The sequence below is a fragment of the Tachypleus tridentatus genome, chromosome 1 (assembly GCF_004210375.1).
Source record: "Tachypleus tridentatus isolate NWPU-2018 chromosome 1, ASM421037v1, whole genome shotgun sequence".
NCBI lineage: Eukaryota > Metazoa > Arthropoda > Merostomata > Xiphosura > Limulidae > Tachypleus > Tachypleus tridentatus.
This window is the reverse complement of record NC_134825.1, coordinates 182,608,609-182,636,254: the sequence shown is the minus strand read 5'-3', so window position 1 is coordinate 182,636,254 and position 27,646 is coordinate 182,608,609. Positions and strand designations below refer to the sequence as shown.

At 31.3% G+C, this 27,646-nt stretch overlaps 2 protein-coding genes across 4 annotated transcripts in view; one reads left to right on the top strand and one right to left on the bottom strand.

Annotated features, from left to right (window-relative positions):
- LOC143231917 (cytokine receptor-like) overlaps positions 1-27,646 on the top strand; it is a 259,166-nt gene that overhangs the window by 137,366 nt on the left and 94,154 nt on the right. The gene's annotated exons all lie outside the window — the stretch shown is intronic.
- LOC143231864 (actin-like protein 6A) lies at positions 68-27,223 on the bottom strand. 2 transcript variants are annotated; one of them, XR_013017245.1, is made up of 13 exons: positions 26,998-27,220; positions 23,534-23,610; positions 22,187-22,361; positions 20,549-20,649; positions 19,917-20,109; positions 17,101-17,207; positions 16,722-16,811; positions 12,731-12,792; positions 8,935-9,049; positions 1,721-1,801; positions 1,191-1,286; positions 846-993; positions 68-457 (listed from the first exon to the last, which is right to left on the bottom strand). XR_013017245.1 is itself a non-coding variant. In XM_076466609.1 (13 exons), the coding sequence occupies exons 1-13, from the start codon at positions 27,020-27,022 to the stop codon at positions 377-379; spliced, it is 1,290 nt and encodes a 429-aa protein (XP_076322724.1). In that variant the 5' UTR covers positions 27,023-27,223; the 3' UTR covers positions 68-376. The 2 variants fall into 2 exon arrangements, 1 of the variants encoding a protein (XP_076322724.1); XM_076466609.1 differs by having other exon boundaries at positions 846-932; positions 26,998-27,223.

The following is a 27,646-nucleotide window of genomic DNA, read 5'->3' as shown; positions in this document are numbered from 1 at the left end:
GTAGTCACATCAAGTTATAATGATGTAATGTATGTTTTAATTTCTTACCAGCCAAAAAAGACGAATATTTCAGCTACATAATTTGTTTAATATGATTATTTGTATTTACATTCTATTTTCTTGGGCTAGTCATTTAATAACAGTATTTAAATACTCAGAAAAACTTTCCCTGTAAAATTTAAACAAGAGAATTCCTGTACAAAAAAAGTAAGGAAACACATCGACTTTTATTTACAGGAAATTACAAAAGACTGAGGCACTGGACTGATGGACTAACTACTTCTTTCAAGATATTAAAAATAACTCAGAAATACAACATAAGGAGTCATGGGATCCACAAACAGCAATGAACACTTATTAAATGATAGAAATCTCATCAGGGACACTTTCGTTCCACTTGAGACTTTCCTCCCTCGTCATATTCTTGTTTGGAGATCCACATCTGTTGAAAAGTACCCTGAAAAACAATACCACACATGTTCAAATGCACCCTGAAAACAACGTCACACATGTTCAAATGTACCCTGAAAACATCACTCTGTTCAAATGTACCCTGAAAACAACGTCACATCTGTCCAAATGTACTATCAAAAATACAATAAGATGGACCAACTCAATTACAAATAGACATATAGAAACAGAATGGACTTTAATGTTAAATGTAAATTAATCTCTCAAGTCTACATAAGGACTAGACTGTCAGGTTAAGAAATTTTGGACAAGAAAATTATAACTGTAAAAACTTCCATCACAGATGTCTAAATGAATAACAGGTTATATGAGAATTTCAATATATTAGTGTAATGCTAAGGTAAGTCTGAGATAAAATATTATTTTATACATACCAGTGAAGCCAGAATAGATCCACCTATCCAAGCACCAAATCTTCGTTCTGCTGTTCCATTGGCACTGATCACTTTTAATCTCATGCTCTATTTAACAAAAGTGGAAGCATTAATGTGTCCAAATATGACATGTTCAGTTTGAAACTATCTAAATGTTAAAAACCAACAATAAGCATATTTTATAGAATATTAGTAATAACAATATAACTGGTATATAAAATTAATTTTATGATTTTTAAATAAACAGTAACAGAGACAGACAGTCAAACCAAGTTTACAAAATGTTTACCAGCCAATAAGAAAACCAAGTTCACCAATAAATTTTCAGTTTCATTGTATACTTACAGGTGGCGTTTTGGCTGACAAGTCTCGATTTAATCTATCGGTAAAGCCAGTAAGAAGCGAGTTACCTCCTGTAACAATAACACTTCCATACAAGCTCTGTAAAATAAAAAAATAAGTTACAAATTCAGTATTACCTAGTATGTAGCACAAATGTAAGTTACAAATTCAGTATTACCTAGTATGTAGCACAAATGTAAGTTACAAATTCAGTATTACCTAGTATGTAGCACAAATGTAAGTTACAAATTCAGTATTACCTAGTATGTAGCACAAATGTAAGTTACAAATTCAGTATTACCTAGTATGTAGCACAAATGTAAGTTACACATTTACTGTTACCTAGTACACAAGACAATCATAAGTTTTAAAAGCTGTTTACAAGACTAATTACTCTGTTTATATATCACTACCCTTTCTTATTTTACCATGTTTACAACATATTACAGATGCTTTATATCACTGTTTCTCCTTGTTACTATGTAATAACTGATGTACGTTACATCAGTTCTAACTAGTTTACTAATACTTACAGGTCGCACATCAATGTCACACATTCCTACACTAGTTGTGACAACCTGAGCTGCCCCCATCATTGTTGTTCCTGGAACACCCTTAAAATATAAAAACAAAGATCAGCAACAGGGTGGACAACAGTTCACATTGTGATACCTATTGAGTCACTCTTGATTTATTATACAGTTCATATTGTAATACTTATTGACTCACTCATGATTTATTATACAGTTCACATTGTAATACTGACTCGATCATGATTTATTATACAGTTCATATTGTAATACTTATTGACTCACTCATGATTTATTATTCAGTTCATATTGTAATACTTATTGACTCACTCATGATTTATTATACAGTTCATATTGTAATACTTATTGACTCACTCATGATTTATTATACAGTTCACATTGTAATACTGACTCGCTCATGATTTATTATACAGTTCATATTGTAATACTTATTGACTCGCTCATGATTTATTATACAGTTCACATTGTAATACTGACTCGCTCATGATTTATTATACAGTTCATATTGTAATACTTATTGACTCGCTCATGATTTATTATACAGTTTATATTGTAATACTTATTGACTCACTCATGATTTATTATACAGTTCATATTGTAATACTTATTGACTCGCTCATGATTTATTATACAGTTCACATTGTAATACTGACTCGCTCATGATTTATTATACAGTTCACATTGTAATACTGACTCGCTCATGATTTATTATACAGTTCATATTGTAATACTTGACTCGCTCATGCTTTATTATACAGTTCATATTGTAATACTTATTTCCTTGCTCATGATTTATTATACAGTTCATATTGTAATACTTATTTACTCGCTCATGATTTATTATACAGTTCACATTGTAATACTGACTCGCTCATGATTTATTATACAGTTCATATTGTAATACTTATTGACTCGCTCATGATTTATTATACAGTTCACATTGTAATACTGACTCGCTCATGATTTATTATACAGTTCACATTGTAATACTGACTCGCTCATGATTTATTATACAGTTCACATTGTAATACTGACTCGCTCATGATTTATTATACAGTTCATATTGTAATACTTGACTCGCTCATGCTTTATTATACAGTTCATATTGTAATATTTACTTGCTCATGATTTATTATACAGTTCATATTGTAATACTTATTTACTCGCTCATGATTTATTATACAGTTCACATTGTAATACTGACTCGCTCATGATTTATTATACAGTTCATATTGTAATACTTATTGACTCGCTTATGATTTATTATACAGTTCACATTGTAATACTGACTCGCTCATGATTTATTATACAGTTCATATTGTAATACTTATTGACTCGCTCATGATTTATTATACAGTTCACATTGTAATACTGACTCGCCATGATTTATTATACAGTTCATATTGTAATACTTATTGACTCGCTCATGATTTATTATACAGTTCACATTGTAATACTGACTCGCTCATGATTTATTATACAGTTCACATTGTAATACTTATTGACTCTCTCATGATTTATTATACAGTTCACATTGTAATACTTATTGACTCTCTCATGATTTATTATACAGTTCACATTGTAATAATGACTCGCTCATGATTTATTATACAGTTCATATTGTAATACTTATTGACTCGCTCATGATTTATTATACAGTTCACATTGTAATACTGACTCGCTCATGATTTATTATACAGTTCACATTGTAATACTTATTGACTCTCTCATGATTTATTATACAGTTCACATTGTAATACTTGACTCTCTCATGATTTATTATACAGTTCATATTGTAATACTTATTGACTCACTCATGATTTATTATACAGTTCATATTGTTATACTTATTGACTCACTCATGATTTATTATACAGTTCATATTGTTATACTTATTGACTCACTCATGATTTATTATTCAGTTCATATTGTAATACTTATTGACTCGCTCATGATTTATTATTCAGTTCATATTGTAATACTTATTGACTCGCTCATGATTTATTACACAGTTCATATTGTAATACTTATTGACTCTCTCATGATTTATAATACAGTAAATATTGTTATACTGACTCACTCATGATTTATTATACAGTTCATATTGTAATACTTATTGACTCACTCATGATTTATTACACAGTTCATATTGTAACACTTATTGACTCTCTCATGATTTATAATACAGTAAATATTGTTATACTGACTCACTCATGATTTATTATACAGTTCATATTGTAATACTTATTGACTCACTGACGATTTATTATACAAAGAAAGAATTAAAGTTTGAAGATTAATTTTCTGACTTTTGAAATATGTACTACATCAACATTGTTATTAAATCTATTGGCTTCTTTCTGCTTCCATCATCAGTACAATAAAACTCAGAGGTTTACTATCTGCTAAACATTTTGGAAATTAATTATAGAGGCTTAAATCTTTTAGAAACAGAATTAGGGGGTAAAAGTAATAAAATCTGTAATCCCAGTCAACAGCCACTTAAGGAGAACTCTGTGAACAACTTGGTAACCTGTTTTCAACTTGCTTTCAATAACCTGAAACATGAAAACTTAAATGCTGTGTAACTTATTATTATCCAGGAGAATGTAAAAGGTATTGTATTTTGTTCCATATCAATGTATAGAGAAGACACGATTTATTTTGTGTTATATATAGTGCCTTAAATTTAATGTATTAAAATCTGTTTGTTTGTTAGTAACCAGTTTAACCCTATCTACATCAGCAACATTTACTGCACATCACAAGGTTTTAAAAGTTTATTAAAGTAATTTTTAATGTTATAACAATTAGAATAGCATAAAATCATAGCTAATAATACATATTTTAATAGTATATATACCTTACGTTGTTAAATTTGTAAGAAATATTTCTAGAAAATCCTAAATTTCCCCCAGTGTAGAAATGTGAAATTTTTCTCTAGACATGCCCTCTTATATATTTTATTCATTTCTCCAGTATGTGGGAAGTTTAACTTCCCTGGTGTAGAAATGTGACATTTTTCTCTGGACATGCCCTTTTCTATACTTTATTCATCAATTCTCCAGTATGTGGGAAGTTTAACTTCCCTAGTGTAGAAATGGGATATTTTTCTCTAGACATGCCCTCTTCTATATTTTATTCATCATTTCTCCAGTATGTGGGAAGTTTAACTCCCCTAGTGTAGAAATGTGACATTTTTCTCCAGACATGCCATCTTCTCTACTTTATTCATCATTTCTCCAGTATGTGGGAAGTTTAACTCCCCTAGTGTAGAAATGTGACATTTTTCTCCAGACATGCCCTCTTCTATATTTTATTCATCATTTCTCCAGTATGTGGGAAGTTTAACTCCCCTAGTGTAGAAATGTGACATTTTTCTCTAGACATGCCCTCTTCTATATTTTATTCATCATTTCTCCAGTATGTGGGAAGTTTAACTCCCCTAGTGTAGAAATGTGACATTTTTCTCTAGACATGCCCTCTTCTATATTTTATTCATCATTTCTCCAGTATGTGGGAAGTTTAACTCCCTTAGTGTAGAAATGTGACATTTTTCTCCAGACATGCCCTCTTCTATATTTTATTCATCATTTCTCCAGTATGTGGGAAGTTTAACTCCCCTAGTGTAGAAATGTGACATTTTTCTCCAGACATGCCCTCTTCTATATTTTATTCATCATTTCTCCAGTATGTGGGAAGTTTAACTTCCCTAGTGTAGAAATGTGACATTTTTCTCTAGACATGCCATCTTCTCTACTTTATTCATCATTTCTCCAGTATGTGGGAAGTTTAACTCCCCTAGTGTAGAAATGTGACATTTTTCTCTAGACATGCCCTCTTCTATATTTTATTCATCATTTCTCCAGTATGTGGGAAGTTTAACTCCCCTAGTGTAGAAATGTGACATTTTTCTCCAGACATGCCCTCTTCTATATTTTATTCATCATTTCTCCAGTATGTGGGAAGTTTAACTCCCCTAGTGTAGAAATGTGACATTTTCTCCAGACATGCCCTCTTCTATATTTTATTCATCATTTCTCCAGTATGTGGGAAGTTTAACTCCCTAGTGTAGAAATGTGACATTTTCTCCAGACATGCCCTCTTCTATATTTTATTCATCATTTCTCCAGTATGTGGGAAGTTTAACTCCCTAGTGTAGAAATGTGACATTTTTCTCCAGACATGCCCTCTTCTATATTTTATTCATCATTTCTCCAGTATGTGGGAAGTTTAACTCCCCTAGTGTAGAAATGTGACATTTTTCTCCAGACATGCCCTCTTCTATATTTTATTCATCATTTCTCCAGTATGTGGGAAGTTTAACTCCCCTAGTGTAGAAATGTGACATTTTTCTCCAGACATGCCCTCTTCTATATTTTATTCATTATTTCTCCAGTATGTGGGAAGTTTAAAAAAAATTGTCATTGTTCAGACATATCATAATTTTTATAGCCTTCAATTTTGTTTGGTTACAGAGCCATCAAGTAGAAAATGATATCCCTGTGGCCACACCCATCTGTTTCAGTATTTGCTAACAGTTCTCTCTTACGTTGAATTAATTGTGTATATCCAATAGAAAGCCACAGTTTTCATCTATCATATGAGATATTACACTGTTGTTTTCTGGATTAAGAATTGTCAATTTCTTTGTTAGTACAATCTTCATTTCCATGGAAAGATAATGACCACCTTAGATAAACTTGTAATGGCTCTTGTCACACAGCTTGAAAGTCACAGAAACTGTCGTAGCCAGGGGACATTATATGCTTTTTGCATGTTATTATTTTATGTTCTTTGGAGAATTATTTGATTAAATTAAAATTATTTAGTTCATTACTATCATTAGTATATAAAAATAGGATTAAGTCATCATAAGAAATGTGTATTCGTTTTCATGTTTATTGATTATTTAATATTATGAAAGTAACTAAAAGGTAAAAACAGATCGTTTCAGGTCATTTAAAACAATTTAGGTATAAACAGGTGTATGCTGTTATGAGTTCAAAGCTACCTAGTATAGACAAAAGCACTTTCATATTAAAATCTGAAGTCATTCTAGAAAGTAAAAATAGGGTACTTTAGATTTATTTTATTGGATGGTTGAAGTTAACAACCTTGAATATAGTTAGCGATAATAACAGATAAAATATAAAGTTTTTTTAAACAAACATTTAAAATGTAATTAAAAGGTTTTATCTCGGATCGGCTGGTGTGGGTATTAACACGTTTACCAAAATAAAGCAGAAAATAATGTTCCAACCTTCTCCAGGTTGACAAAGAAAGTTTTTTATTCACTGTCACCTGGCACATCTTAGGGACAAGAGTATAAACAGGTAAAGGACTTTAGGTGGCGTCACAGTTAGATATTAGGTTATTAATTAGTATAGGTATTATGGTGTTCCTTTATATAGGTTTAATTTTGGTTTTAGTTGTATAAGTCATCACTAAAGGTTTTTAAGACTGCACAAATAAAATTTGAGATTTTTGAGAAGAAGAAAGGTATTTTTAGTCTTAATGTATATAAACACTACTTTTCACAAGGATTCAGTATGTTATAACACAAAAGTTTTATTTTATTTTACTAAAAATACTTCACAATAACATGATATGTGAAAGATGTACAGTGTTTACTGAAATTCTGCAAAGGTTTGTGGATATACACACTATATTAAAAACTACAAAGGTTTGTGGATATACACACTATATTAAAAACTACAAAGGTTTGTGGATATACACACTATATTAAAAACTACAAAGGTTTGTGGATATACACACTATATTAAAAGTAGTATCAAAACAAGAAATGAGTACAAAGAGGTGACCAAGCTGAGATTATTAACACAGTACCTCAAGGTTAATGTGTTATTATTAATACAGTACCTCAAGGTTAATGTGTTATTATTAATACAGTACTTCAAGGTTAATGTGTTATTATTAATACAGTACTTCAAGGTTAATGTGTTATTATTAACACAGTACCTCAACGTTAATGTGTTATTATTAACACAGTACCTCAAGGTTAATGTGTTATTATTAACACAGTACCTCAAGGTTAATGTGTTATTATTAACACAGTACCTCAAGGTTAATGTGTTATTATTAATACAGTACCTCAAGGTTAATGTGTTATTATTAACACAGTACCTCAAGGTTAATGTGTTATTATTAACACAGTACCTCAAGGTTAATGTGTTATTATTAACACAGTACCTCTAGGTTAATGTGTTATTATTAACACAGTACCTCAAGGTTAATGTGTTATTATTAATACAGTACCTCAAGGTTAATGTGTTATTATTAACACAGTACCTCAAGGTTAATGTGTTATTATTAATACAGTACCTCAAGGTTAATGTGTTATTATTAATACAGTACTTCAAGGTTAATGTGTTATTATTAACACAGTACCTCAACGTTAATGTGTTATTATTAACACAGTACCTCAACGTTAATGTGTTATTATTAACACAGTACCTCAACGTTAATGTGTTATTATTAACACAGTACCTCAACGTTAATGTGTTATTATTAATACAGTACCTCAAGGTTAATGTGTTATTATTAATACAGTACCTCAAGGTTAATGTGTTATTATTAATACAGTACCTCAAGGTTAATGTGTTATTATTAATACAGTACTTCAAGGTTAATGTGTTATTATTAACACAGTACCTCAACGTTAATGTGTTATTATTAACACAGTACCTCAACGTTAATGTGTTATTATTAACACAGTACCTCTAGGTTAATGTGTTATTATTAATACAGTACCTCAAGGTTAATGTGTTATTATTAATACAGTACCTCTAGGTTAATGTGTTATTATTAACACAGTACCTCTAGGTTAATGTGTTATTATTAACACAGTACCTCAACGTTAATGTGTTATTATTAACACAGTACCTCAAGGTTAATGTGTTCACTCTATCTTTTGGTTAAATTCAACACAAAACTTGTTTCTCATCAATTCATACTGGATCGTGTTCACTGTAGGTTTGAACAGTAATGAAATAAAGTACAAGCACATCTTTCTGATAACAATGCATTTACAAAATGACAACAACCAAGTCTTATCTTCAACTATCATACATGTCTCACAAATTTTAAATTAATTCAGTGTAAACAGATATTCCACTAGTTTCACTGTAAACCAATGTTTATGCTGGAGATTTTCTACTCACAACAACACTTACTTTGATATTTGACGGGTCAAAAAGAGCTTCTGGAACCTGGAATCTTTCTGATGAAAAATCTAGATTGTATCCATGGGGAAGCTCATAATGAACAGTGGGCATGTTCTCTACAGTTCTGTAATACAGATATAATCCGATTAAATATATCCAAATAATCAGTATTCCCATACTAAACTGATAGTACTGACAATTACCACTAACATCAAATTCTCTCCCCTGAAAAAATCTCTATCTAGAACCTCTTTGTGAAAGGTATGCTATGGAATAAACAGAAAACAGTGTGATGTTCCCTAGGTTGATTTTACAAATATTTATGACAACAAACTGATCACAAATTCATCAAATTCTATAACTAACAAGATCTTTAACTGTTGTTCACCAAAGAGCAACCTATAAGTCAGATTCTGTGTTTTACATCATAAAATATTACACTATTTTATATTCAAAAACGGGTCATTTGGGTTGAGAAAATATTTTGTGTAGAAGAGCGAACAACATTTTGACCTTCTTGGGTCATCATCAGGTTCACATTCAGCTTTGTGAACCTGAAAATATTTTACATATAAGAGCGAACAACATTTCGACCTTCATAGGTCATCGTCAGGTTCACAAAGCTGAATGTGAACCTGACGATGACCGAAGAAGGTCGAAACGTTGTTCGCTCTACTACGTAAAATATTTTCTTGACTCAAACGAGCCGTTTTTGCAGGTATATTTCTCTACAAGTGGGTTTTCTCGACATCACTGATTACTACATTATTTTACCATCTCATAAACATGAAATAGCTCTTTACACACTAAGTTTCAGCATTCACTATCTGGTGCCACTAAGCATTTGTTTCTGACACGATGGAATTTCCTCTGGGACACCTATTTCAATTATTACTTTAATTATAAGTGTGCACACTAACAATCAAGAAATTAAAAACTGTAACATTTACGTCAGTCATGTTAATTCAATCTTTCAACAAGAAAACGTCTCTTAATCTATAAACAGTGAATGCATTTGAACTTCCCACATAAAACAGTAGCTCTTTATCAGAAACGACATGCTCTAATCCATAACACCTTAGAGACAATGTGGTATTCCCAATCTGTCCCACTTACACACTTATCAAAAGGAATGACATCAAACACCATGACAAATTCCTAAATATGAAGACTCTGTTTTTAAAAAAAAATCTATATATTTTAATTTATAATATTATTTTACAGCCTGTAACATTTATAAAATTTTATGAAACTGTTTCAAAAAAACATTAAAAACATTTTTTTCATATGATTTACATTTTCTATTTTGATGACAGAAAGTTTGATTTTAAATAACCACTTGGTCTCAACTTGATTGATGTTTTAAAGATATTTTGCATGAAGCTTAGCAACAAGGGACCTGTCCATCCATCATGGTTGTCCCATCCTCAAAGCCAAACTATTAAATAAAAACAATTTAAGAGTTAGCCCTTATTCATATATCTATCAAGCTTTCTTTTAAACTCACTCAATCTTACTGCCTCCAACATCAGAAGACAACCCATTCCATAGGCCAACCACCTTATTTAGCAGAAGACAGCTACCTTTCCTTAATCTATTTTTGTGTCTCCTAGTTCTATAATTATTACTGTTCCTTTGATAGTTTATTTTCCAAACTGAATTTGTCACCAACTGTATATAAATAATAAAAATGAAGCAAAACTCACAAGGACTTATTGGTACTCGAGAACCACATTTTCAAATTGACATCATCCCTATTAGATTTTTCATGTGATTTTTCATAATAATAATGTGTGATATACGGTACTGTGGAAAAGTGTAAGAACAAAATCAGACTTAGATTTCAGAAGTCACAACACAGAGCCATCTACACCATGAGGACACAAAGTTCAGAAGTCACATTTATTATTACATATATTACCCAAACACTCAGTTCAATAATAATAATTGTGTATTTTACCCAGACACTTAGTTCAGAAGACACATTTATTATTCTTGTTATGCATATTACCCTACACACCTTATTACATATTAAGTTGTCTACTGTAGTATTGTTCCAATAACTGTTAGTTTACACACCTTATTACAAATTAAGTTGTCTACTGTAGTATTGTTCCAATAACTGTTAGTTTACACACCTTATTACAAATTATGTTGTCTACTGTAGTATTGTTCCAATAACTGTTAGCTTACACACCTTATTACAAATTAAGTTGTCTATTGTAGTATTGTTCCAATAACTGTTAGCTTACACACCTTATTACAAATTAAGTTGTCTATTGTAGTATTGTTCCAATAACTGTTAGTTTACACACCTTATTACAAATTATGTTGTCTACTGTAGTATTGTTCCAATAACTGTTAGTTTACACACCTTATTACAAATTATGTTGTCTACTGTAGTATTGTTCCAATAACTGTTAGTTTACACACCTTATTACAAATTATGTTGTCTACTGTAGTATTGTTCCAATAACTGTTAGTTTACACACCTTATTACAAATTAAGTTGTCTACTGTAGTACTGTTCCAATAACTGTTAGCTTACACACCTTATTACAAATTATGTTGTCTACTGTAGTACTGTTCCAATAACTGTTAGTTTACACACCTTATTACAAATTATATTGTAGTATTGTTCCAATAACTGTTAGCTTACACACCTTATTACAAATTATGTTGTCTACTGTAGTACTGTTCCAATAACTGTTAGTTTACACACCTTATTACAAATTAAGTTGTCTATTGTAGTATTGTTCCAATAACTGTTAGTTTACACACCTTATTACAAATTAAGTTGTCTATTGTAGTATTGTTCCAATAACTGTTAGTTTACAGACCTTATTACAAATTAAGTTGTCTATTGTAGTATTATTCCAATAACTGTTAGTTTACACACCTTATTACAAATTAAGTTGTCTATTGTAGTATTGTTCCAATAACTGTTAGTTTACAGACCTTATTACAAATTAAGTTGTCTATTGTAGTATTATTCCAATAACTGTTAGTTTACAGACCTTATTACAAATTAAGTTGTCTATTGTAGTATTGTTCCAATAACTGTTAGCTTATGCACCTTATTACAAATTAAGTTGTCTATTGTAGTATTGTTCCAATAACTGTTAGTTTACAGACCTTACTACAAATTAAGTTGTCTATTGTAGTATTGTTCCAATAACTGTTAGTTTACAGACCTTATTACAAATTAAGTTGTCTATTGTAGTATTGTTCCAATAACTGTTAGTTTACAGACCTTACTACAAATTAAGTTGTCTATTGTAGTATTGTTCCAATAACTGTTAGTTTACAGACCTTATTACAAATTAAGTTGTCTATTGTAGTATTGTTCCAATAACTGTTAGCTTACAGACCTTACTACAAATTAAGTTGTCTATTGTAGTATTGTTCCAATAACTGTTAGTTTACAGACCTTATTACAAATTAAGTTTTCTACCATAGTATTGTTCCAATAACTGTTAGTTTACACACCTTATTACAAATTAAGTTGTCTATTGTAGTATTGTTCCAATAACTGTTAGCTTACACACCTTATTATAAATTAAGTTGTCTACTGTTGTATTGTTCCAATAACTGTTAGCTTACACACCTTATTATAAATTGTCTATTGCAGAGCTATTCCAATAACCGTTAGCTTACACACAATATTACAAATTAAGTTGTCTATTATAGAACTGTTCTAATAACTGTTAGCTTACACACCCGAAAGAAAAATTGTATCTGTCGATTCAGTTGACATCTAAAGCAGGTGAAATACTGAAGTTACTTAAATGGTTATAATTACTTACTCTTTATCATATGGTGAGTCAGAAATTTGGAGCACAGAACTCTGAAAGTCCTGGATTACTCCCTGCAACAGAAGAATATGGTGAAATAAATATTAAAATATCTTTAAAGGAGGATTTATAATTCCCAAAAATGTAATAAAATTTTAATAAATTATTTTTGCTCAGAACAAATATCTTTAGAGTTATATCATTGTTATACAAGTACCCTTAAAGTTATGACATTGTTATGTAAGTACCAACAGGTAGTATCCACCTGTGTCAGAGAAGCTCTTATCCTGACATTAAGATTTAAAGTAACAGGTAACATTACCAGTAGTAACCATTTCTATCAGAGTAGCTGTTATCCTGACATTAAATTTTAAAGTAACAGGTAGCATTACCAGTAGTAACCACCTCTATTAGAGTAGTTCTTATCCTGACATTAAATTTTAAAGTAACAGGTAACATTACTAGTATTAACCACCTCTACAGAGTAGCTCTTATCCTGACATTAAGTTTTAAAGTAACAGATAACACTACCAGTATTAACCATCTATATCAGAGTAGCTCTTATCCTGACATTAAGTTTTAAAGTAACAGGTAACATTTCCAGTAGTAACCATTTCTATCAGAGTAGTTCTTATCCTGACATTAAATTTTAAAGTAACAGGTAACATTACCAGTATTAACCACCTCTATCAGAGTAGCTCTTATCCTGACATTAAGTTTTAAAGTAACAGGTAACATTACCAGTAGTAACCATTTCTATCAGAGTAGCTCTTATCCTGACATTAAGTTTTACAGTAACGGGTAACATTACCAGTAGTAACCATTTCTATCAGAGTAGCTCTTATCCTGACATTAAGTTTTACAGTAACAGGTAGCATTACCAGTAGTAACCACCTCTATCAGAGTAGTTCTTATCCTGACATTAAATTTTAAAGTAACAGGTAACATTACCAGTATTAACCACCTCTATCAGAGTAGCTCTTATCCTGACATTAAGTTTTAAAGTAACAGGTAACATTACCAGTAGTAACCATTTCTATCAGAGTAGCTGTTATCCTGACATTAAATTTTGAAGTAACAGATAACATTACCAGTAGTAACCATTTCTATCAGAGTAGCTGTTATCCTGACATTAAGTTTTAAGGTAACGGGTAACATTACCAGTAGTAACCATCTCTATCAGAGTAGCTCTTATCCTGACATTAAGTTTTAAAGTAACAGGTAACATTACCAGTAGTAACCACCTCTATCAGAGTAGCTGTTATCCTGACATTAAATTTTAAAGTAACAGGTAACATTACCAGTATTAACCACCTCTATCAGAGTAGCTCTTATCCTGACATTAAGTTTTAAAGTAACAGGTAACATTACCAGTATTAACCATCTATATCAGAGTAGCTCTTATCCTGACATTAAGTTTTAAAGTAACAGGTAACATTTCCAGTAGTAACCATTTCTATCAGAGTAGCTGTTATCCTGACATTAAATTTTGAAGTAACAGATAACATTACCAATATTAACCACCTCTATCAGAGTAGTTCTTATCCTGACATTAAATTTTAAAGTAACAGGTAACATTACCAGTATTAACCACCTCTATCAGAGTAGCTCTTATCCTGACATTAAGTTTTAAAGTAACAGGTAACATTACCAGTAGTAACCATTTCTATCAGAGTAGCTCTTATCCTGACATTAAGTTTTACAGTAATGGGTAACATTACCAGTAGTAACCATTTCTATCAGAGTAGCTCTTATCCTGACATTAAATTTTAAAGTAACAGGTAGCATTACCAGTAGTAACCACCTCTATCAGAGTAGTTCTTATCCTGACATTAAATTTTAAAGTAACAGGTAACATTACCAGTAGTAACCACCTCTATCAGAGTAGCTGTTATCCTGACATTAAATTTTAAAGTAACAGGTAACATTACCAGTAGTAACCACCTCTATCAGAGTAGTTCATATCCTGACATTAAATTTTAAAGTAACAGGTAACATTACCAGTATTAACCACCTCTATCAGAGTAGCTCTTATCCTGACATTAAGTTTTAAAGTAACAGGTAACATTACCAGTATTAACCATCTATATCAGAGTAGCTCTTATCCTGACATTAAGTTTTAAAGTAACAGGTAACATTTCCAGTAGTAACCATTTCTATCAGAGTAGCTGTTATCCTGACATTAAATTTTGAAGTAACAGATAACATTACCAATATTAACCACCTCTATCAGAGTAGTTCTTATCCTGACATTAAATTTTAAAGTAACAGGTAACATTACCAGTATTAACCACCTCTATCAGAGTAGCTCTTATCCTGACATTAAGTTTTAAAGTAACAGGTAACATTACCAGTAGTAACCATTTCTATCAGAGTAGCTCTTATCCTGACATTAAGTTTTACAGTAACGGGTAACATTACCAGTAGTAACCATTTCTATCAGAGTAGCTCTTATCCTGACATTAAATTTTAAAGTAACAGGTAGCATTACCAGTAGTAACCACCTCTATCAGAGTAGTTCTTATCCTGACATTAAATTTTAAAGTAACAGGTAACATTACCAGTATTAACCACCTCTATCAGAGTAGCTCTTATCCTGACATTAAGTTTTAAAGTAACAGGTAACATTACCAGTAGTAACCACCTCTATCAGAGTAGCTGTTATCCTGACATTAAATTTTAAAGTAACAGGTAACATTACCAGTATTAACCACCTCTATCAGAGTAGCTCTTATCCTGACATTAAGTTTTAAAGTAACAGGTAACATTACCAGTATTAACCACCTCTATCAGAGTAGCTCTTATCCTGACATTAAGTTTTAAAGTAACAGGTAACATTACCAGTATTAACCATCTATATCAGAGTAGCTCTTATCCTGACATTAAGTTTTAAAGTAACAGGTAACATTTCCAGTAGTAACCATCTCTATCAGAGTAGCTCTTATCCTGACATTAAATTTTAAAGTAACAGGTAGCATTACCAGTAGTAACCACCTCTATCAGAGTAGTTCTTATCCTGACATTAAATTTTAAAGTAACAGGTAACATTACCAGTAGTAACCATTTCTATCAGAGTAGCTCTTATCCTGACATTAAATTTTGAAGTAACAGATAACATTACCAGTAGTAACCATTTCTATCAGAGTAGCTCTTATCCTGACATTAAGTTTTACAGTAACGGGTAACATTACCAGTAGTAACCATTTCTATCAGAGTAGCTGTTATCCTGACATTAAATTTTGAAGTAACAGATAACATTACCAGTAGTAACCATTTCTATCAGAGTAGCTCTTATCCTGACATTAAGTTTTAAGGTAACGGGTAACATTACCAGTAGTAACCATCTCTATCAGAGTAGCTCTTATCCTGACATTAAGTTTTAAAGTAACAGGTAACATTACCAGTAGTAACCATTTCTATCAGAGTAGCTCTTATCCTGACATTAAATTTTGAAGTAACGGGTAACATTACCAGTAGTAACCATTTCTATCAGAGTAGCTCTTATCCTGACATTAAATTTTAAAGTAACAGGTAGCATTACCAGTAGTAACCATTTCTATCAGAGTAGCTCTTATCCTGACATTAAGTTTTAAGGTAACGGGTAACATTACCAGTAGTAACCACCTCTATCAGAGTAGTTCTTATCCTGACATTAAATTTTAAAGTAACAGGTAACATTACCAGTATTAACCACCTCTATCAGAGTAGCTGTTATCCTGACATTAAATTTTGAAGTAACAGGTAACATTACCAGTATTAACCATCTATATCAGAGTAGCTCTTATCCTGACATTAAGTTTTAAAGTAACAGATAACATTACCAGTATTAACCATCTATATCAGAGTAGCTCTTATCCTGACATTAAGTTTTACAGTAACGGGTAACATTACCAGTAGTAACCATTTCTATCAGAGTAGCTCTTATCCTGACATTAAGTTTTAAAGTAACAGATAACATTACCAGTAGTAACCATCTCTATCTGTTTATATATTTCAGTACTACCTTCACCATATAGTTGTGCCAACTCTTGGTAACTTCAGGTATATTGACCTTTCTTGTCCATTTAGCGGGCTCTCCTTCCTTGACTGCTTCCTGAAAATTGTTGTTATACAACTGTAATATTTCTACTTCCATATGAAAAAGTTGTCACAACTTCGCACTTTCAAACTAACAACAATACAAATCTGAGTTTAATTCATTTAAGGTTTCAAATGTTATCCAATAACAATCTTTCATATCAAATCAACTGAACTTTTTTACAGACATGTGCACAGAGTTGAAGTTTTAACAGTTTAACATGCTTGAAGATTTTAGAGCAAACTATAAGAACAGTAGTACAATACCAAATATTACTAATCAATAATTATTTTCACAAACTAACCTTTCCAGCTATCATGTAAGCTGGTATAATTTCAATCTCCTGATCTTCTAAATACTGTTTACACTGCATAGTAATAAAGTCACCTGCTAAGGGAGACTTCACGATCGCTATAAATAGGAACAAACCTTGAAGAAGTCTTAAAAGAACTAATTTGATCTGGGATTATAATAAGAACAATAAATACTTCACTGTATTGAACTTTCTATAAACAATTGAAAAGACAGATGTTTCCAAGACAGTGAAGTATTTCTAAACTTTATCTTAACTAACAACACCCTTAAGCAGGGTAAAATGAATGACATTCAATAAGTCATTACAACTGAATATGTTTGTTTTAGGTCTACATTACTACTTAAAACCAGAGATGTAAATAAATAAAAAAAAAACAAAAAAACTTTCTGATCTTAAAATAAAATATGGTGGCAGCATAACAATGGAATAACTTCTAATTATATTTATAAAGGTGGGTCAGGGACATCTTTGTCAACTGACTGATTTTTTCAATGTAACAAAGTCATGTTTTCCATGTTGAAGTAACATTTAAAACAGTCGTTTCATGAAATGAAATTAAACATTTTCTTTTGTGATATCCCATCACAAAATATTTACAAACAATTTAAATTACATACAATGAGCATAATATTACATCATAATAAGAATGATGTTAATTACACCACACACATCTTTACTGGCCCATTTCTAGTAAGAAACATCTAAGTCTGATGGTGTAGGATGCCTTAACTAACAAATCATTAGACACTGGATGAGTGTGATAGTACATTGTAATAACACTGACAAGTGTTAAAACTCTGTTAATATATAATACAGTTAAGAAGTAGAAATGGGAAATCTATAAACAAACTAATAAAACAAGGTGGGAATGAGTGCATAAGCACTACAACACTTGGTGATTTTAACAGAGTGTAACCGGTGTGGTCATCATTCCTACGTCAGATGTTTTTTTGTAAATTGGTAATTGTTAAAAATGTAACTTGTATATAACTAAATTTATCTACTGTGAGCTCAAGCAAAAATACATGTGTAATTAAATTATGTGACCCTAACATCATAAGGGGATGTTTGTTGGTGGAGGTGAAATAAGAAGTCCAATAGTCAGACTTTGCTTATGGGACACATTATAGAAATCTGAATGGTGAGGGATGGGCTAAAAAGAACATCAAAACCACTGATTCTTAAAATACGTTGAGTATTTAGAAGGAATTAACTACTGATAAAACTCAAGTCTATAATTGGTTCAAAGTAAACTATGAAGTAGGGATGGGCAGAACAGTGGCTAAATCATGTTAAAACAACAAAGTTTTGCAATGTTATCCTGCCCATTCCTACCCTGTTTGTTTACTTTTTGGTGCTCTCATACCTACTTGCTAATTTTTATTCAAAAACATTTTACTCTTGTCTCATAGTATTTTTTGGTACTAAGTCTCAACAGTGACTGGGCTCTAGGCCTATCCTTTCACTACCTTTTCGTAAAGCTACCTCAGTATTTCCTGGCTTTTGCTTACGTCTTTGCTATAGTTTTTCTTCCATCTGAGCAAGGTTTCTTTCACCATTACTCTTTCCAACCTTATCTCTATTCCTGCAGTAAAGTTTTCTTTACTTGAATAAAGACTTTTAAAAATTGAAAGACATATTTTAAAAACTGCAATATTTCAACTGCAACTGGGTCACATTTAGTATGAAGACCAAGTAAAGGTATATTATACAACTTATTGTTCTTGTTTTCAGTTCAAAGCACTTCAGCCTTTACCATGTCACACTTTGGCAGTTGTAGCATTTGTTTTCATGTAGCAGACTACCAGCTTCAGGACTGACTATTATAACAGAATTGCTTTGTCCAATGCAGAACCCTTAAGTCAGATGTACAGAACAGAAAAATTCCATTTCAAAGATTAAAACCTAGATCTAGAGAATCTACGTTTTTTTTATTTAGCTGATACAGCTGTATGCACCCACACGATACTTGACAACTCACAGAGAAAGCAGCAACTGGTGTGATACAGCTGTATGCACCTACACGATACTTGGCAACTCACAGAGAAAGCAGCAACTGGTGTGATACACCTGTATGCACCTACACAATACTTGGCAACTCACAGAGAAAGCAGCAACTGGTGTGATACAGCTGTATGCACCCACACGATACTTGGCAACTCACAGAGAATGCAGCAACTAGTGTATTAGCAGCACATTTTTAATGTTATAGAATGGTCATTGTTATTAGGATTATAAATAAAACTAAGAAAAATGCTTTTAGCCAAGGTAGCATAATTCAAGCACATGAGTAGCAAACTTTCTTTGTTAACCTGAAGATGACCTATGGTAGAAACATTGTTCCATACTTTATTTTATTAAAGTTTTAAAACCCAATACCAGCAGTCTTGAGAATACATATATACTTCAAATGGGTTTCTCGTTACCATGAATATTTACAACATTAATCAGTGATTCAGTCAAATTGACAAAATTATGGTTTTGTGAAATGTTTGTTTTTATTTTTAGTGTTTTGTTGGCTTGTTGCTCTGTACTTGGTTTATTTATTACTCTACAACATGTGTAAAGTGCTTATAAAGTTTTAATTACTTGATGTCTGAAGTCTGATATTTTAATAAATATTGCACATCTGGCCCATTCCTACTATAAGTAGTACATTACTTATGCTAATAGAATTAATCTAAACCAGCTTCACTAATACAAGATTAAAAATATGTTATGCCATGATATAACATCATACTTATTACTGTAAAAAAAGATTTTCACTTCTTTAAAACTAGATTGTAAATAGTCTAATCTCACACCTTGTGTCAGGACATAGCCATCATGAACAGGAACAGCAGAGGTCTGGCTAGCACCACTGTCTACAATAATACCTGTGGATCGACCATTAGCAAATGCTGCTAAAACAGCATTTTTCACCAGAAAGAAGGCAGGGATATTATACTTCTCAAACATGAGCTCTGTCAGCCTTTCACGTTTTCCACGAACATTCCACTAGAAAATAAAAAGTGTGTAACAAGTGAATACAAAGTATACACAGCTTCAGTTAGGTAAACACAAAGTATACACAGCTTCAGTTAGGTGAACACAAAGTATACACAGCTTCAGTTAGGTGAATACAAAGTATACACAGCTTCAGTTAGGTGAACACAAAGTATACACAGCTTCAGTTAGGTGAACACAAAGTATACACAGCTTCAGTTAGGTGAACACAAAGTATACACAGCTTCAGTTAGGTGAACACAAAGTATACACATCTTCAGTTAGGTGAACACAAAGTACACACAGCTTCAGTTAGGTGAACACAAAGTATACACAGCTTCAGTTCTTGAACAAGAACCTTAACAAACATTCTCTTATGTTACTCTACATTAAACAAGGTAGTGAGTACAAAACAAACAACACACAGGGTGATTAAAATGAACCAACTCACCGGTGCTTCAGACATCAATACTGGATGTTCATGGGGTGCTGATCTGATGTGCCTAGTGAACACATAGTCCATCATTTTTTCAAAAATATCCCAGTCTTCAACTAAATAATAAAATTTGTAGTCATTCTCACAAAACATGAATGTTATCTGACTAGTTTACTATGTACTCTATAGCAGTGGTTATTAGAAGTAAACAGCATATTGAGTTACAACCTACCAGTATGAAGTACATCAGAATTAACACCTATAAATATAAAGTATACACGAAGTTACAATCTACAGATATGTACATCAGAGTTAACATCTACAATTATAAAGTATGTATGAGTCACAACCTACAGATATGAAGTACATCAGAGTTACAACCTACAGATGTGAAGTACATCAGAGTTACAACCTACAGATATGAAGTACATCAGAGTTATGATACAGGCATGAAGTATACAGAATGTAAATAATTACACACAGACTGTAAAAACAAGTTTGAAAGGAGTTAGGTTTTATAACATATATTCATAGTTACACACAGACTGTAAAACAAGTTTGAAAGGAGTTAGGTTTTATAACATATATTCATAGTTACACACAGACTGTAAAACAAGTTTGAAAGGAGTTAGGTTTTATAACATATATTCATAGTTACACACAGACTGTAAAACAAGTTTGAAAGGAGTTAGGTTTTTATAACATATATTCATAGTTACACACAGACTGTAAAAACAAGTTTGAAAGGAGTTATGTTTTTATAACATATATTCATAGTTATACACAGACTGTAAAAACAAGTTTGAAAGGAGTTAGGTTTTATAACATATATTCATAGTTACACACAGACTGTAAAAACAAGTTTGAAAGGAGTTATGTTTTTATAACATATATTCATAGTTACACACAGACTGTAAAAACAAGTTTGAAAGGAGTTAGGTTTTTATAACATATATTCATAGTTACACACAGACTGTAAAAACAAGTTTGAAAGGAGTTATGTTTTTATAACATATATTTAGACTGATCTACATATTTACTACACGTTTCTGTACACTAATGGTTATGGCCAACTTTACAGATACTGGATCACTCAGTTTAACCAAACCTGTGAACAAAGGGTTAAAGAGAAAACTGGTTCTACACAAACCATATTCCTACTGTTTTGAAGAATTATAACATATTCACTGTCACATATATAAAATTAAGAATTCAAAAGGTACAAAGGGCCAGTCACAATGTCCCAAACTCATGTCACATGAGAAATTTGGTGTTGAAACATAACTATCAGTGTGTATGTAATATGGTCCAAAACTAAAAGTTATTTCTGACTCACTGGTGGGCTGCATGGCAGCAAATGTGTTAAGTACAACATAAGTAATATCTTCCAACATTTAACTCCAGAACTGTCAAGGCCATTAATTTGATGATTTCTCTTTTAACATTTAAATATTTTTTTTGTTTGACAGTTCTAGTGTTAAACTGAAAATATATGTAATCACTTTAAAGAAATAGCAAGTGTGAACAAAATCCAACTTTTATATTTAATATATACCAAAAAATACAAAAACTAGCTGTATTACTACTCTCAAGCTAGGGATGAAGATAAGCCAATTCTATCTGACACTTGTATATTATCTTAAAAATACAAACTCATTCCATCCTTAAGGAAACTGGTCATTTCCATCCCTTTTCTTGCTACGTGGATGCTAGTAGTGTCAATCATGTACTTCTTCTGTGTTGTGATGTCTCTCAGTTGAGATCCTGTATCCACATCCATTGCATCTAGCTGTTCTTCAACCACTCCCACCATGGATGGAATTTCGGCCTTGAAAAGGATGATTGGATATTGCACTTCAATAATCAAAGTAAATGTACACAAATTAAATGAACACTTTACAGCTTTCTAAGTTGATAGAATTTTCTAGTACAAACAGCCAATGTTACTATTACTTGTTATATAAACTTTCATAAAGTATTTCTCCAAAATATCTGTAAGGTTTAAAAAAATCAAATTGACTCACTTACATCAGACAGTAGTAAATAAAAACCAATACAGAATGTTTAATACATACACCAATTGGCTTGAAACACTGGTCGGTCATTAGTTTAAGTTTGTGTATCTGTGATGCTTGAAATAATACACTAAACTGTTATTCAATGAATATCAAGTTAAACCATCGGAATACTTATACCTTCTTTATCTAACTTGTTAAGCCTGTCTAGGCTTACTTGAATCACAATACATGTACCTTCTTTATCTAACTTGTTAAGCCTGTCTAGGCTTACTTGAATCACAATACATGTACCTTCTTTATCTAACTTGTTAAGCCTGTCTAGGCTTACTTGATTTCATTTCACTGAAGGAAGTTTTGTTTCTTTCAATATAATTTCACACAAAGATTTTCAATAATGAAAAGAACACTCATATAAACTAGAAAATAAATCTAGTTTATGGTTTGTTTCAAGTCTTCTAAATTATCCATTAGTTCATCCAACTAGTCACATTCCTTTTTATAAAATCATAAATAACTGCTTAAAACACTTTATGCTGACATCAAAGGGTTGTAGTAATAAAGCCACTAGCAAAAAGGAAAATCATGCAAGAAAAAAGTACAAATAATTTTATTTAGAAAATTACAGTTGATTAATAAATATAAACTTATGCTTTGGATTAGATTAAAAAAAACAATGCAACTAGTACTTTTTACAAACAAGACTCCTCAAAGCTATGCAATTTGGTTAAGAGTTTTGTAATGTCCAAGTGCAAAATCTAGAATTTCTTATGAATTAAAAACTGAAATTACCAATATAGAAAAACTAGAACATGAAATAAAATCCTCCTATCTCTTCTATTTGGTAAAAGATTTAGATATAAGATTAATATGAAACCAGAAATATTTCAACATACTTGTCTCTAACACCAAAACAATGTAACAGTTGTGAATCCAGAGATTGTTTATAGTTTCATCATTCATTTACAGCTAAATTCTCTCTTACCTTTGGTGAGTCTTCTCCCATGTATCCTGCTCTAAAAGAGTAGTGTCCCACATCAAACACCAATGCTCCCACCTCATCTAATGTAGGAAGAGAAAAATTCAATATTTACAAAATTCCTTGAGAATATATAGATATATATTTTTAAACATACACATTTATTATCATTACTGAATCACTTGATATTTTTCAATATCATTCCACAACCTCAAAGCATCAATTTCAAATGCATCTAAATATAATAATTGTTGTGTAAAATCTTAGCTTTAATAATCCAATTCAAACTAGTTAAACCTAATTCTGTTATTCTCTGTACTTCAGCATTAAAAATGATTTTTTATTTATTAACATTTGAAAATAAAATATTAAAGAACAGCTTCTAAAATCTTTTTAACTAGGAATCAGTTTCAAGGAACCATCTAAAGGAAATACCAGTTTTTCCAGAAATACCAGATAGAATTTTCCATTCTATCACTGTAAATAGTAATTTAATGGTCAATTCAGCACTTACTACCAAGCCATGTGCAAATTTTCCCAAAATATGAAGTCATTATAACTTTCACAAAAATTTACATTTTTGCAAACATTTTCAAAAAGTCATTTGAGGTATCATTGATACTTTTCCAAAGACTGTCACTGCTTTGTTTAGTGTTAGACAGGTTTCATGAAGTGTTATGGTCACTTTCCCAAGGACTGTCACTGCTTTGTCTAGTGTTAGACAGGTTTCATGAAGTGTTGTTGTTACTTTTCCAAGAGCTGTTACTGCTTTCTCTCTAGTGTTAGACATTAGGTTTCATGAAGTAGTTATTATTTTCCCAAGGACTGTCACTACTTTGTCTTGTATTAGGTTTCATGAAGTGTTATGGTCCCTTTCCCAAGGACTGTCGCTACTTTGTCTTGTATTAGGTTTCATGAAGTGTTATGGTCACTTTCCCAAGGACTGTCACTACTTTGTCTTGTATTAGGTTTCATGAAGTGTTATGGTCACTTTCCCAAGGACTATTACTGCTTTGTCTTGTATTAGGTTTCATGAAGTGTTATGGTCACTTTCCCAAGGACTGTCACTACTTTGTCTTGTATTAGGTTTCATGAAGTGTTATGGTCACTTTCCCAAGGACTATTACTGCTTTTTCTCTAGTATTACACATGAAGTTTCATGAAGTATTATTGTTATTTTCCCAAGGTTTATCACTGCTTTCTGTCTAGTATTAGGCATTAGGTCCTTGGAAAAGTATTGAATATGTCAATACAATAACTAAAATTTTGTGAAAAAAGACATTTTTTGAATTTGAAATAAAGCTGTGTGATTGGTAGTATTTGCTGGTGAACTTTATAAATAATTATAGCTATCCCAAAACAAACCACCCATCCCTAGTCAGCAGTTCAAGATGAAAAGAGGGGATTTTGAAGTTGGTGATGAGTGTTGTAAGACAGCTGTCTTCAACTAGTCAGTATTTCATTAAAAAGGTTCAGTAGATGCAGGTGCTGCCATTTAGATGACTTCCTTCTAATCACAAGTTTAAAACAGTCCATTATGTAGCTTTGGCTTAACAAATATAATAGCAATATTTTGATTAGACAGTTTGTGCAGGTACAATAATTTTTTTTTTTTATAGAAGGCAAGTGGAGGGTACTTTTTCACGATATAAACAACTGGCAGATAAACATGTACCAACACACTGGACTCTTTCCATGACTTTCACTCTAAAATTACGTTATATGTTTATTCACATGGTCAATGAATACCCACTGGGTTAAAAAAAAAATTATCCAGCTTAAACATTCCTTATTATATGTATTGGTTGGGAAAATCTTCTAGTTCTGCAAGGCAATTTTCCTACAAGCAAAAATAAATTCACATTTCTTGTGAAGAAGTAATGTCATTCACTCATCAGTATAACTGACTCAACAACCTACTTGTTCAGACAGACAGTAATAATTGTAATGTTTTTCATTGAATTATTTGTTTCTTCAAGTACTATGTGAGGTAGGTCATATTAATAAAGCAGATTGCCTTATAGATTTTTGTTTTAATGAATAAAAATACCCCTAGCTACCAAAAAACTGAGGATTACAAGGCAGGTTTAGCTACCAAAAACTGAGGATTACAAGGCAGTTTAGGTAATATCCTTACTTAATAATAGGTAGACAGAATTTTGATCTGACAGATTCAAAACAGAGTCCAAATATTTACTTCAAAACCATATAAATGAAAAAAGAATTTTGTGGAAAATAGGTAACAGTCCATATGTACTGACATAGTATTACCATGAAATGTCCAATTCAACATCATCAAAACCTAAGGATACTTTTAAAAATTATACCCAACACTGTCTTTTTTTCCTAAAAAAAATGAGTTAATTTATGAGGAATTTAAGAGGTCCAAAATAAATAACATCCAAAGAAGTTATGATTTTTGTTTTTTTTTACAGTTGGGTTTGTTTACCCTAATTCAGACACAGTCATGGAAGTTACAATACATCAACTGTGGCACACTCACCATTCCCAACTTCTTTTAAAACCTTTGAGGAACTGTGGAATCAACAAGTAAAAATCTATAAGTATTTGTTCTTGTTTAGATGAAACAAAGTCAGATTCAAAGCTAACCTGCAAATGTAAAGTAATCACAAAACTACACAATGGGCTATCTGCACTCTGCCCAACACAGACATCAAAACCTGGTTTACAGTGTTCTAAGTCTGCAGATGTACCACTGTGGATCATAACAAAATGATCAAAGTATTACAAGTGTAGCAGGTGTGGATGCAAGCACAATGGCACACCAGTTGGTCATAAGAAAATCCTGTAGAAAGTACTGTAAAGAACTTAAAGAAGTACATCTGTGGACAGAAGTGATAAACTTATGACTATATATGATGGCTTGTCTTCAAATAGAAAAGACATCAAAGACAATTCGGGCATTGTACAAATCTCACTGTCACAAATAAGAAGAATTATACAATATCAAGTAAGAAACGAATACAGAGTTGTTTTTTTTGTGTGAAGGGCACAAATATATTGGAGAAATAGTTTCAGAGTGATTCATCTGAGTGAGACAGAAACATGCTAACAATTACTGGGATACAAAAAAATATTCTTGGATCACGCCTCATGAAGTCATGTACCTCACTTTCAGACTTTAGATCTGGAGACTGAATTTACTGACGTAATTCAGTAATTTTTTAACACTTGTCATTATTAGTTACTAACACTGAATGTTGGTATTATTAGCGCTAATTAAGTGTTAGCAACTAATAATGACAAGTGTTAAAAATTACTGAATTACATCAGTAAATATTGAATTCAAGAAGCAATTTATTTTGCTAAAGATTATATACCTACAATAACAGAAAAACAGTATTAAAAATACTTTAAGTATTTAGTTATTTTAATTAGTTTAACTTTCCTTTTAAAAGTTAGGCCTCCCAGTACTTCTATTTACTTTGATTTTAAAATCTATCACTTACCTCCGCCATAAACGCCTCCACTCATAGTTATTGTATATTCGGGTCAATTACGAACGTCTAATGAACAAATAAATAAATTTATGTAAAAGATGAAAACAGTAGATCAATTATTATTTCTACCTATTTTTTTTAAATGAAAGTAGTTTACGTTAACTAAAAAAATGTTTTTTCAGTTGAACATTGTCTCAGTTACGCACTCATGTACAAATCTCGTTCATAGAGGGCAAACTCACGAGATGATAGTTGTAATGTCCAAATTATCGAAAGTTATTAAAATTACAAGAAAAATAATATTTTTCACATATGTTTACAATTCAAGATACTTATGTAAAGAGATAAATAAAATCAATCGATCAATTTCAAAATGTTAACCTTTTGATTTTAATTATTTTTCACTCATAAAGATTTGTCTGTATTTTGTTATTGTTGTTAAACATAAAGTTACACAATCCGTGATTATGAGAAACCCACTTGAAATAAAAATATATCTGAATGGCTGGTATGGGTATTAACACCTTTACTAATAAAGCAAAGAAAACCTTTTGATAATCTGAAGATGATCTAAGAAGGTCGAAACGTTGTTTTTTGCTTTAATAGTAAAAGTGTTTTGTTGTTTTTTGAATTTTGCGCAATGCTACTCGAGGGCTAT